Below are 13,908 nucleotides of genomic sequence, written 5' to 3' on the forward strand. Positions count from 1 at the left end.
GCGGGAAGGAGCGTCCGCCATTCCCCTCTCCCGACTTTGGCCATCCACATTTCCCCCCCCTCTATCCGCGCTGGGATAGCGCCGAACACTCGGTCCGTGGCGTCGAGTGGCCAACACGTGCAGGCACGAGGCACGCAGGAGAGGACTCGCCGACCACGCTCAGGCACGGAGTCGCAGCCAGGCGGGACCCCATCGACGGACGTCGGAGAGGGACTCGACACGCTCAGGGAAGTCGCGACTTCCATTTCTTTTGGGTTCTGTGTAAACGTGTGTGTGTGGCGCCAGTCTGGTGAAGTAAAACTATTTAAGTGTTGCCGTGTGTCGGTCCTAGTCGGTTGTAGCTCTGCGTTGTCGTTGCTTTATTGTTTTTCGTATTACATTTGCTTGTTGTGCATAATCGTTTTAATTGCCATATGTGTGCTCTGTGTCGGTGTGAATAAAGTGTTTGCATGTTGAATTGTTCCTCGTTTCGCTGCGTCCTTTCCTTTGGTTGAATCTCCATCTTGCTTCACGTAACGGGTTCGTTGTGGGCTTTATACGCCCGATAATTAATCGGAACCGTCGAGGCCGCCGATAACACCGCTTGTTTATCCCGATAGTATGGAACGGACTGCTAAAGCGGCACGTGTCCGGAGTCGACCTGCGGCGAGGTGCGATCGCCCGGTCTACCATCCGCGTGGGTACTTAGGTAGGTCGAGTTTGGCGAACAACCCTATCCCACGCGGGTGGCCGATTGGCACGATCGTGGTGAGGCCGAAAGGCCCACCCGTGACTAGCTCCTGGCTTTAGTCCGAGAGGGTCACGACAGAATTGTCCGTCCGGTGGGCAACGTGCCGCGATTCGAGTCACGTGGCCGATCGCACGCCGGCGGGCGCGAATTCGCAACAATATGTTGTGGACAAAGTACAGAAGAGGTATTAAATTGTGCAACAACAAATAAAAGTCCCAATTTCTGCTTGTATTTGTTTATACACTGTGAATGCAGAGTACCTGGAGAAAATGAGACAGCTATTTGTCAAAAAAAAGGCAATTTTTATGCCATTCTGCCAAAAATTGACATTTTTTTTGTCAAATAAAAAGTGGTCCAAGTTGTGCCATCACTAGTACCAACTACTGGCCCTAATGACAGAGATACTACAGCCTCTCATTGAGCTATTTAGCATGCAAGGGTACAAATACCAGAAATGGCCATGACTGTGAAACAGCCCATATTCGTTATGTCTGTGTGTCTGTCTGTGTGTCTGTCTGTCCAGAGCATAACCCTGTGGACTTTGATCCGATCTTGATGAAACTTGGTTATGTGTTCCATATCAATGTCGAGTTGTGTTTTCCTGGATGAAGGCGTGGCTACGCCCATTGTGGGTGGAGCCACGCCCCAAAAATAGCCATTTTTAGGGGGAAGTCGGATTAAAAATCTATCTTCTCCAAGGGAATTGACTGAATGGAATGGGTTCTTTGGTATTTGAATGGCAAAATGAATTTTCTAAAACTTGTCGTCGTCTGATTTTTCATTTTCGTCCCAAGGTCAAGTTCACAAGGTCAAAAACTTAGAAAATTGCGAATTTTCACATAAAAAATCATACGACCACCCAAACTTTGAGAGCTCGGATGACAATTTTTTATGCATAATCTTGAGGTCATTCCCCACCTAGTCTTGAAACCATTTTGCTCTATCTCGAACACCTTGCCCGTGGCGCCCCCTTCAAGTTTGTTTTTACGCTGATTTCATCAAAGTATGGATAATCCGATGAGTGCGAAATGCCATATAGCCTATATGACGTTATTAACCTCCGCCATCGAAGATCGGAGGTGACTGTTTTCACCCCTTTCTGTTTGTTACTTACGAAATCTTTAGATTTCGTAAGTATATTGATGACTTCCGTTTGTTTGTTACTTACGAAATCTAAAGATTTCGTAAGTATATTGATGACTTCCTTTTCTGTTTGTTTGTTTTTTAGTTTGTTTGTAGGCACGATAACTCGAGAACGAAAGAAGCTACCAATGTCAAATTACACCACGTGATTCAGGAGGGTGATGGCTAGTGCTGATTAGATTTTGGTCAAAATCGGTCAAAGGTCAAGGTCACAGTGAGGTCAAAAATCCAAAAAATGATAACTCGAGAACGGAAGAAGCTACCAATGTCAAATTACACCACATGATTCAGGAGGGTGGTGGATAGCGCTAATTAGATTTTGGTCAAAATCGGTCAAAGGTCAAGGTCACAGTGAGGTCAAACATCCAAAACATTCGATTTTTGATGGTTTGGTACAGAATCATTGTAGAAACTTCTGGTTTGCGTCGCTACCTTCTCGAGAGACAGCTTTTATTCGACAAGGTCAGAGGTCAAGTTGACGATTTCGTAAGGACCAGTCTATGACTGCTTGTTTGTTTGTTTGTTTGTAGGCACGATAACTCGAGAACGGAAGAAGCTACCAATGTCAAATTACACCACGTGATTCAGTAGGGTGATGGCTAGTGCTGATTAGATTTTGGTCAAAATCGGTCAAAGGTCAAGGTCACAGTGAGGTCAAACATAATTCCTTAAATTCATGTGGAGAAATGGAGTATTTTTGCTTCGCTCGACATACGAGTTCGTTTTAACTTCGATTTTAATTTTGTCTTCGTGTTTTGCGATCGCTTAGGACTCTTAAAACTCGGTTGTCGAAATTCTGGTAAAAATCAGATGTTTTGGAGACGTTTTAAGATTGTATAAAAAATATTTCACTCGACGCGTCACGGGTCGTCCCATGATGCAGTGCACTCGAGCAGACGCGTCGTTGAGTTACGTTAAGGTATAATATAATTGCGTGGAGAAATGGAGATTTTTGCTTCGCTCGACGTTACGATTTTTGATGGTTTGATACAGAATCATCGTAGAAACTTCTGGTTTGCGTCGCTACCTTCTTTAGAGACAGCTTTTATTAGACAAGGTCAGAGGTCAAGTTGACGATTTCGTAAGTACCAATCTATGAATGCTTGTTTGTTTGTTTGTGAACAGTATTACGGAAAAAACTCCTCGCTGGATTTCGACAAAACTTGGTGGGGGGGTTCGGTATGGTCCAAGGATCATGCCATTAGATTTTGGACTTGGTCCAAAGTCCAATATGGCCGCTATGGCGGCCATTTTGAAAAAAGATTTGATTTTTTTTTTTGCATTTCTACATGTTTTAAGTGATTTCCAACCCCCCTCCCCCCAAAAAAAATTGTTAGAGGTAAAAAAAATTTTTGCAACTTTTTTTTTTCAACAAAATTTCTATTTTTTTTTTTTTTGCATTTCTCCATGTTAGAAGTGATTTCCAACAAAAAAAAACATGCCAAAATTATAATTGCGGCTGATTTTGGAACTTCAGGTGGATATACCCACGTAAAATCAATTTCTGTCTCAAGGAATCTAGTTATGACGAATGAATTGAGTATGTAAAAGTTAAAAGTAAAAGGGAAAGTTGCAAACTATAACTCTGAGCACTGTTGACGTTAAATTGAATGAATAGGATATCAGGTTCACTTGAGTGACCTATGCCTGGTGTTGGCGCAGTGGTTAGGGCAGTGGCTTGGGATCCAAAAGGTCCTGAGTTCAAGCCCCGTTAGGCCACTGAATTAATACACCAGGGGGTTGACTCAGCCTATCATCCTTCTGAGGTCGGCGAAATGAGTACCAGTGTACTGGGCCGGTGTATACCCCGGTTAAAATAGGTGTACCATATCCCTGTGTCGTAAGAGGCGACCAGGGTTGCGTCAGGAAGGGCATCCGGCGTAAAACATGTGCCAAATCACTATGCGGATCACACGGATGATCCGCTGTGGCGACCCCTAACGGGAGCAGCCGGAAGAAGAAGAAGAAGTTCACTTGAGTGACCTTGCAGTATTGGCGGCGGAGGTTTTGCACTCTACCGAGTGCTCCCCCTCTAGTTACCGTCGCAAACTTTGTTGCGAAGGTTATGTTTTGATCGCTGTGTATTTATTTATTTATTTATTTGTGAATATGTGTTTGTTTGTTTGTTTGTTTTTCGCATAACTCCAAAAGTATTGAACTGAATCGCAGAAACTTTGGTGGGATGATTGGTTATTATCGGAGGACCATTTGCTTAGATTTTGGGAGCGATCGGGTCAAAGGTCAAGGTCATGAAAAGGTCAAAATCGTCTTTTTACCATAGCGCAGTCAATTTGTATCTAATTTGCATGCAACTAATGCCAAAATGTTCAGAATCCAATGCCCCATCTTGTGATATGTGACATGACACAATGATGTAATAACCCTTATTAGCGGTTGGGAGTTAAAGGTCGGGGGGGTCACGACATTGCAAAATGTGCGGTTTTAGTCATAACACGGTCAATTCTTATCCGATTTGCATGAAACCAACACCAAAATGTTGACTGTTCTGTTCCCCACACTCTAATACCAATTACAAAATTAAGAGTACAAAGGTCAAGGTCGAGGTCATGAAAAAGTCAAAATCATCATTTTGCCATCGTGCGGTCGATTTTTATCCAATTTGCATGCAACCAATGCCAAAATGTTATGAATTCAATGCCCAATCTTGTGATATACGATATGACACAATGACGTCATTACCTTTGTTCACGGTTTGGGTCAAAGGTCAGGGGGGTCAACGACCTTTATTATCATAATGCGGTCAATTTTTATACAATTTGCATTTAAGTAGATTCAAAATGTTTAGAATTCAATTCCCTATCCTGTGATGTGTAATATTTGACAGTGACTTTATTGGTGAGTTTACAGCATTGGGGGGGGGGGGGTGTCACTGAACTTATTTCTTATCATGTGACCAGTTGTCATCACATTGACTTGACACCGACACCCAAAAAGGTCAAGGAGTTCATACATAAATTGTACAATGTACGTGAATCGGTGTCAAACATCAGGAAATTTAATGTTTTTAAGCCATCATAACACATATGAGATGGCAGATGTGGTATGGGATTAAATACCCTCACAATCAACGGTTTCTGGTGGGGGGGGGGGGCAAAATGTAGCTTTGGCGAAGGTATGCGCTCTACTGAGTTCCCGTTCTAGTTTGTTTGTTTGTTTGTTTGTGAACAGTATTACGGGAAAATTCCTCAACGGATTTTGACGAAACTTGGTGGGGAGGTTAGGTCTGGTCCAAGGATCATGCCATTAGATTTTGGACCTGGTTCAAAATCCAATATGGCGGCTATGGCTGCCAATTTGAAAAAATATTTGAATTTTTTTTTTTTTGCATTTCTACATGTTTTAAGTGATTTCCAACCACCCCCCCCCCCCCCCAAAAAAAAATTGAGAGAAAAAAAATTTTTGCAACTTTTTTTTTCAACGAAATTTCGATTTCTTTTTTTTTGCATTTCTACATGTTTTAAGTGATTTCCAACCCCATCGCCCCCCCCCCCAAAAAAAATTGTTAGATAAAAAAAATGTTGCAAATTTTTTTGTCAACCAAATTTCGATTTGTTTTTTTGCATTTCTACATGATATGAGTGATTTCCAACAAAAAAAATGCCAAAATTATAATTGTGGCTGATTTTGGAACTTCAGGTGGATATACCCACGTAAAATCAATTTCTGTCTCAAGGAATCGAGTTATGACGAATGAATTGAGCAAGTAAAAGGGAAAGTTGCAAACTATAACTCTGTGAGCACTGTTGACATCAGGTCAGGTCAGGTATGGGAGCATGTGCCAGAACAGCACGTCGCTGTGTCCACTTTCCGCCGGTACTCCAGGGGCCTCCGTCTGGCCATCCCCCAGGCAGATGCCAGGCCCATCCCCATCTCCTTGAGATGATGGTCAACCTGTTGCAACCATGAGCACATGGTCGACCCACTGGCCTCCTCCACTCATGAGACTCCCTCGCTGAGATAATCTGGTAAGCAGGATCAGAGTCAGGAAAACGAGCCACATGTCCATACAGCCGCAACTGACGCTCACGGACTATGCAGGTAACAAATCTCATCCGAGTCTCTCTCAGCAACCGCTCGTTGGACACAAAATCCGACCAGCGATAGCCAAGGATTCTCCGAAGAGACCTGGTACCAAAGGAATTAAGTCTCCGTCTCAGATCCTTGGTCAGAGTCCAAGTCTCGCACCCATAGAGCAAGACTGGAAGTACCAAGGACCTGAAGACTCGGACTTTCGTCCTCCCGCACAGGTACCGGCAGCGCCACACCCCATGATCCAGTGAATCCATGACTCCCCAGGCCCAACCCAGACGTCTATTGACCTCTGACTCGCAGCCAGCAGAGACATGAATATCACTGCCAAGGTAAGTGAATCTCTCCACGACCTCAACATCCTCACCACAAACAGACACAGACAGGACAGCAGCATCCAAGATGTCACCGAAAGCCTGGATCTTAGTTTTGACCCAAGAAACCCGTAATCCCAACGGCTCCGACTCCTCATTCAGCACCTCGAGGGCCCCCAAGAGGATGTCTAAAGTCTCCGCAAAGATGACTGCATCATCTGCAAAGTCAAGGTCCGAGATCTTGACATTCCCAAATGACGCACCGCAACTTGATCTCTCCGACATCCTCCCTAGAATCCAGTCCATACAAGTGCTGAAAAGTGTGGGGGCAAGTACACATCCCTGACGAACTCCAGTAACAACTGGAAATAAGTCAGAGATGGTACCACCACACTTCACAGCACTCTCAGTACCAGAGTAGAGTTCAGACATCAGATCGATCAGTTTTGGTGGCACCCCACGAAGACCAAGAATCCTCCAGAGGACATCCCGATTCACTGAATCGAACGCTTTACAGAGATCAACATAGGCTGCAAGCAGCCCCTGCCGAAACTCTCGTCTGCGTTCGGTGAGGACACGAAGTGCAAGGATACGGTCAATCGTTGACCTCTTTGGTGTAAAGCCTGACTGCTCTGGACGCTGGTGCTCAAGCAGATGGTGGCGAACCCTATCGAGAATTATCCGAGCAAAACCTTGCCCGGCACTGAGAGCAGCGTCACCCCTCGGTAGTTGTTGCAGTCTTGGCGATCACCCTTCCCTTTCCAGAGAGGGACAACAAGGCCCCTCTTCCAGTCAGTTGGGATGATGCCTGTGTTCCAGGCAGAGCACAAAACTGCATGCAACGACACGAGTGCAGCATTTCCACCAGCCTTGAGAAGTTCAGCATGGATGCCACAGATCCCTGGAGCTTTGCCCCGTTTCAACTGGTTCTCCGCAGCCCGTGTTTCCACAAGCGTAGGTGGACCACAGTTGATTCGAGGGTCAGCAACAGGGATTGTAACACCCTTGACGTCCAACTCGACAGTTGGGGGATCAGCCTGGTACAACCGCTCAAAGTCACCGGCCCAGCGGGCCTTCACTTCAGACTCCTCTGTCAAGAGCCTACCACTCTCTGCTCGAACTGTAGTGCTCCGAGGGATGGGCTTGGATGAACGTAATGCGCGAATTCCCCTGTAAGCGGGACGAGAATCACCTGTCCACAGGTGATGCTCTACCCCCTCACAGATTCCTCGCACATAGGCCTCCTTGTCCACCCTCAGTGCACGTACAGTTTTACGCCTCAGCTCCCTGAACAGCTCAACTCTGCCATTCAGCCTGGCCCTGCGACTCTGGTCAATGGTATCCAGTGTCCCTTGAGAGACAAAATTCTTCTTTGCCCTGCGGTGAGCTCCAAGGCATCCACCGGCAACATCAAGGACGGTGGTCTTGAAGGCGCTCCACAACTCTTCAGGACCCCCCAAAGCACCCAGACCCCCCAAGTGTCCACTCAGCCTGTTCGCAAACTCCTCAGCTACTCTCTCATCCCTGAGCTTGGCAACATCCAGTCTCAGCTGGGATGGTACCATTCTCCAGGATTTAAGGTGCAGCTTTAGAGTTGCTACAACAAGCCTGTGGTCATTATTGAGGAACTGAGCACTCCGGTAGACCCTGCAGTTCTGGATCATCCTCCAACGACCGTCAATGAGGACATGGTCAATCTTCTTTGCCACACCGCCAGCGTTGGAATACCAAGTCCAGCGATGAGCTTGTGGGCGCTGAAACCATGAACCAGCCACCCTAAGTCCATGACTTCTTGCAAAGTCAAGGAACTTAGTGCTATTCTGGTTCATAGTTCCTGACCCATGGGGACCAACCAACACACACCTCATAACCATCCCTATCAGTTCCAGTCGATGCATTGAAATCCCCCAAGACTAGAAGTGTATCACTTTATTGGAGTTGACATCAAATTAAATGAATAGGATATCGGGTTCACTTGAGTGACCTAGCAGTATTGGCGGCGGAGGTTTTGCACTCTACCCAGTGCTCCCCCTCTAGTATTGTTCCTGGAATGTTCCGGAGGAAGTTTTGTACCAAAGATTTGACATCCTTGACCTTTGACCTTTAAAGGCCACAAAAGTCAAATTTTCAAAGTTGTGGGAATCGAACCGGGTTTTCGACCTTCTTCGACGAACTAACTCCATTAAGCTATAGCACGTATCCTGTTTCCTTATTTTAATGTCCACAACATTGTTTTGTGACCTTTAAAGGTTATGCAAAGGTCAAATTTTTTAAGTTGTTGAACGAAACCGGGTTTTCGACATTTTGCAGCTAATAACCTGTCACTCGTACCACATCATGTTGATCATTTTTATAACTTGGTCAAACATTATCAAATTGTCTCATCCTTGACTTCTGAAACAATCTACATCGTCAAATACCGCTCGTGAACCATCGTCGTCTTCAGACTTGCCAACTTTTGACGTTTAACCCTCAGTTGATCTTTGGGTGGCGGTCACGGACATCCAATGTGGAGTGCGAGAAGCGACCATCATGTCAAATCCGTGCAGTTGGTGTGAAAAGCGTGAAGCACGCACGTCGACATGCTCCAGACGACCAGGACAAACACAACATTCCAATTCAAAAATGAAGAAGACCGTCTGAGATCAAGGCGGTCAATGCTTAATTAAATCAAATAATGTAAAACACGTTAAGTATTAACCACCAGGATTCACGTATCATCATTAGAGAATATTCACAGCGTTGAAGAACCCTGCCCAGTGAAAACCAACCTCCGATGTCCAATCGCTGATACCGGGCCTTGCTGTGCAAAATAATGAATGATACCTCCACACGGACGGTCTTTACCCAACAGCCGAGCGAGTGAGTTTCGGGTGGTACGGTACGCTGGTTGGTCGGTTCTCTGAATTACACCTCCACTCAGTAGTAATTGGTACTAAACATAATGGACGTGAGAATGAAACTCCAACGTTTAATATTACCGACATTCTGATTTGTGGGGATACATCAGCAAAAGATCGATTTGTTTCTTTTTCATGACGTTTTTCATCGCACGAGTAAAAGATCACATCTCGCACCTCACGCAAAATCTACGAAGCATGTTATAAATATCATCGATTCTCTTCAGAGGGACTCGCTTTATTTACGGACAATTTGGAGATATCCGTCTGAAGTACTGCACTGTACGTCTCTCAGACCGCCATAGAACGTTTTGTATGCCATCTCGAGGTGCGTCTGAGTATTGTGATTTGGCGTTTTCTCGCCTTCTCTCATGTATGGCTTGAGCTGCTCCCCATGGATTAACAAAGATTACGCGATGTCGTCACACGCCTCATATTGAATCACGCGATGTCGTCACTCACCTCCTATCGAATCACGTGATGTCGTCACTCGCCTCTTATCGAATCACGTGATGTCGTCACACGCCTCTTATCGAATCACGTGATGTCGTCACACGCCTCTTATCGAATCACGTGATGTCGTCACACGCCTCTTATCGAATCACGTGATGAATCACCGAAAAGTGCATTTCTTATCCTGAAAGTGATGTCATTGGTATTGTTCTGCTTGGGTTCGATTCCAGTTACCTATTTTTTTTGATACACGTACTTCAATTGAAAAAAAAAATTGTCAATTTGCCTGTTTTATTTTTAAGAGAAATTGGGAAAATAAAGGTTCGCTGATCAAATACGAGCCACATTTCGCCGAGATTAATGTCACCGACCCGGCGACGGTGATTAATGTTCGGCATTTCGCACAAGGGAGGATGACAGTTTGGGTGTGTGACGAGGACGAATTGATTCGATTTTGGTGAAGATTTTATGACACGGATACGACCTCGTACGGCCGTAAACAGTTATGACGTATAAATGAATGTGACGCGAAATGGGGGTGGGTCTTTGCAAGAAAAATGTAACCAATGACCACGATGCAATCATTGTATCGCGTTGAATCTGCGGGCTGGAATCCGTGCCTTGGCTCCACACGGTGCACTCGTTGTATCGCGTTGAATCTGCAGGCTGGAATCCGTGCATTGGCTCCACACGGTGCACTCGTTGAATCTGCAGGCTGGAATCCGTGCATTGGCTGTAACCCTTGACAGCCATTTCGATTCGCCGTCGTTGTTTTATGTGGTTCAGAGTCTGGTTGTTGTAATTTTTGCATTTGCTTTCAAAACGATGATTATAAGACGGAGTACATGAAGGCGAGGTCTGAGAGAAAGCAGGAATAAGACCATCCAAGTTTAAAAGGGGCTTCGTGGGTTCTTCACACCAGGTGTCACCATGAACGTGGCGCAGGGCAGCGTGGGCAGCGACCCAGTGATCCTGGCCACGGCCGGGTATGACCACACGGTCCGCTTCTGGCAGGCTCACAGCGGTGTTTGTACTCGCACTTTGCAGCATCAGCACTCTGTATCCTCCTGGAAGTGAAATGCAGGATTGGGGGTGGGGGTCTTGGTTCAGTGCGTAGAGGTATACCTTCGATCTGTGTGGCCTGGGTTCGATTCTCGACCTGACTAAACTGTCACATTGGTGCTTCGTGGGCGGGGCCTCGAATCACATCGGACCCCCCCCCTCCCTCGGATGGACGTTAAACTTGGTGTCACAAGCATTGGAACGTACACCATCTTCCCATGGTGTCTTTTGCGAAGAGCAGGTGAGCTATCTCAGGTGTGGTATCTCAGGTGAGGTATCTCAGGTGAGGTATCTCAGGTGTGGTATCTCTGGTGAGGTATCTCAGGTGAGCTATCTCAGGTGAGCTATCTCAGGTGAGCTATCTCAGGTGTGGTATCTCAGTTGAGGTATCTCAGGTGTGGTATCTCAGGTGAGCTATCTCAGGTGAGCTATCTCAGGTGAGCTATCTCAGGTGAGCTATCTCAGGTGAGCTATCTCTGGTGAGCTATCTCTGGTGAGCTATCTCAGGTGTGGTATCTCAGGTGTGGTATCTCAGGTGAGGTATCTCAGGTGTGGTATCTCAGGTGTGGTATCTCAGGTGAGGTATCTCAGGTGTGGTATCGCCTCATCCTGATCAAATGACAAATTCCTAATTTAATCAGCTCTAGTAAAACGTCAGACTTGACCAACCAGTTCGTGAAAGACTTGGGCTAAAAACCTTCAGTAGCTACCCTCACAAGCTGGGAGTGGTTGTAGTTTCTTGGTCCGAGTATTTGTTGAACAGAACGGCTGTTTGACACTTCGTCTGACTTTTTCTGCTGCTCAGTTCTGGGTTGTTTGACCATGTACCTGTTTTTTACCTGGACACTGTACCATCGCTTCCACTCCTTGACAGTCTTGTACAGCAGGTGAACGCCTTGGAGATCACACCCGATCGCAGCCTCATCGCAGCCACCGGTGAGTCCACTACACGACGACCTAAATGTGTGTCGTAGCTCGAATGTCTGTATCACCACTGAAGTGCGATTGTGAGAATACTTTATATGTAATAACCTATTTGTCATCATCAGACCTCTCAAACCGCGATTATATACCCTCTCTGTTATGAAACCTGATCTGGGAGCAGGGGATCTGGGAACCGCTTCGGCCTCTACCGGGGTCCAGGGGGTGAATCCCCTGACTGCTCCTTAACTTTGAGAAAGGCTTGAAGATGATGGGATGTGCAGCTATTCACAGTATTGCAGTAATAAACAGACTGTTCTTAGTTTAACAGTGTATTCCTTATTATAGTTGGCACACAGTGTCACATACAACAAAAAGATTGCAGCACATGATCTAAGAACTCTGATTGCACGCTGGTCACGGACAAACTATCTCTTACAAACATCCTCAAACTCTGACGTGTGAAAAACTGCTCATTGAAGAAGTTTTATAAATTCCCATTTCATTGTTGAAAATTGTCGTGACAGTACAACACACAGCACTCCACCTGTATCATTGATTGGAGGCTGAGTGCTGTGTATTACCGGCTTTCCTTGCTTTTTCAAGGAGACCTTTTGATGGTCTCCACTGTAAAGGATTCCCGATGTGAGTCTTCACAACCGTCAGAGATGACAGTGTGCATTCTAGGTTCAAGGAGCTCCTGCTGCGGGTGTTGTTACCTCTGCCGCTGAAGGTGGACAGAGGTTGTTTTCACCTCTGTTTGTCTGTCTGCTTTTTGTCTGTGAGCAGGATATCTCAAAAAGTTATGGACAGATTCGGACAAACCTTGGTGGACAGGTTGGGTGTGTGACTAGGACGAATTGATTCGATTTCGGTGAAGATCCGGATCTGGATACAAGGATTTTTCAATTTTGTAAGCGATTCTTCACCATTGAGTGATGGGGCTAAAACATTTATAGCACGATGTCTCAAAAAGTTGTTGACTGATTTGGAAGAAACTTGGTGGATGAGTTGGTTAGGTGACAAGAACAAGCCGACTAAATTTTAGTATCGGTCGATCTGTGGGATACAAAACTTGAACTAATCAGCCTGGCGGAAGCATGCTCGCTACTGCGTGCCCTTCTAGTCTTCCAAGCTCTGTTCACACCTGGAGGTAGCGATGTTGACTTAACATAAAAAAATATATAAAAAACACAAACATCCACTTCCGTTCGGATGCTTTTTATTGTGAAGGCACATTCTATTCTGATGTTTGCTAACTTCGGTAAAATACGGAAGAAAACCCGACCTTTTAAGATATTCATGTGCAAGAAAGGTGACATCCTGAGATGAGGACAGTTTTCATCTGTCATACGGTGAGATCATGTGATAAATTGATAGGACAGCTTTAGTATTACAATACTTTATAAGTGCTAACCTATTTATCATCACTAACTGACATGTCGGACAGTAGGGTTTTATTTTGTTTTTTAATTATTATTTATTTTTCTGTTTTCAGAGGGTGTATCCATTAAGATACGGATGATAAATAGTACCTCCAATAGATACAAATACAGTGTAATGTGCAACCATTGGTTGTCATCTGAATTTGAAGTTACAGGGGTCAGAGAAGGTTGCATGTTGTCTCCATTACTGTTTTTAGTGGTGTTGGACTGGGTCTTGCAGAAAACAACTGGGCAGAGAAAGAATGGGATACCTCGGAGGAACCAATTTGAACAGGTCGAGGAACTCCACTTTGCAGATGACACAAGCGTGATGTCACAATCCTTACTTAGCATGCAGGAGAAAGCAAATAGGCCATAGGAGTATGCAGTGCAAGTGGGGCTGAAATTAACACAGCCAAAGCAGAAAACATGAACATATATGCCACACACGTACTAACAATAACATCATGAACAACAATTCACCAATCAGAGAGGTTTACATATCTGGGGTCCATGGTTACCATAACAGGATGGGGAGATGCAAATGTACTACAATGGACACAAAAGGTAAGGGGTACATTCATGAGGATGAGGTCCAAGGAAATTTATACAAAGACATAAGATAGCAAAACTAAGATGACGATCTTTGGCAGCAACATGAAATCACACCTACTATTTGGATGTGAATCTTGGAAAATCATCAACCAAATAGCAAACTGCAGTCTTTTTCATCTGCAGCAACCACAAGAAAATCTTGAGAATCTTCTGGCCTGACACGGCTCATAAGAAAGAGGTTGAAAGGCTAACAGGGAGGAAAAACATCTTGGAAGAGATCAAAATTAGGTGGATTGGTCACATGTTGTGCACGGAGAACCAAGATATACCGAAAAGAGCAATGAGCTGAGCACCTG

General features: G+C 45.2%; 2 protein-coding genes across 9 annotated transcripts in view; one reads left to right on the plus strand and one right to left on the minus strand.

The window, feature by feature from the left end:
- Positions 1-9,271, minus strand: part of HEXD (hexosaminidase D) — a 134,177-nt gene extending 124,906 nt beyond the window's left edge. For 2 of the 3 annotated variants that reach the window (XM_085891593.1, XM_085891591.1), the window contains exon 1: positions 9,009-9,253. The gene's annotated coding sequence lies outside the window, so the exon portion shown is untranslated. Of the gene's footprint in view, positions 1-9,008 lie in introns of all 3 variants that reach the window. The other variant, XM_085891592.1, reaches the window with a different exon arrangement.
- Positions 9,272-10,300: 1,029 nt separating this feature from the next.
- Positions 10,301-13,908, plus strand: part of MLST8 (MTOR associated protein MLST8) — a 97,988-nt gene continuing 94,380 nt past the window's right edge. For 5 of the 6 annotated variants that reach the window (XR_015060841.1, XM_085891597.1, XM_085891600.1 and 2 more), the window contains exons 1-2: positions 10,301-10,649; positions 11,537-11,588. Coding sequence is in view for 4 of the 6 variants with exons in the window: in XM_085891597.1 (XP_085747723.1) it covers positions 10,521-10,649; positions 11,537-11,588 (181 nt within the window). In the remaining 2 variants the exon portion in view is untranslated. The remainder of the gene's footprint in view (positions 10,650-11,536; positions 11,589-13,908) is intronic. The other variant, XR_015060840.1, reaches the window with a different exon arrangement.

This window comes from Eptatretus burgeri, chromosome 8, assembly GCF_056783735.1.
Source record: "Eptatretus burgeri isolate ZD-2024b chromosome 8, Ebu_testis_v1, whole genome shotgun sequence".
Lineage (NCBI taxonomy): Eukaryota > Metazoa > Chordata > Myxini > Myxiniformes > Myxinidae > Eptatretus > Eptatretus burgeri.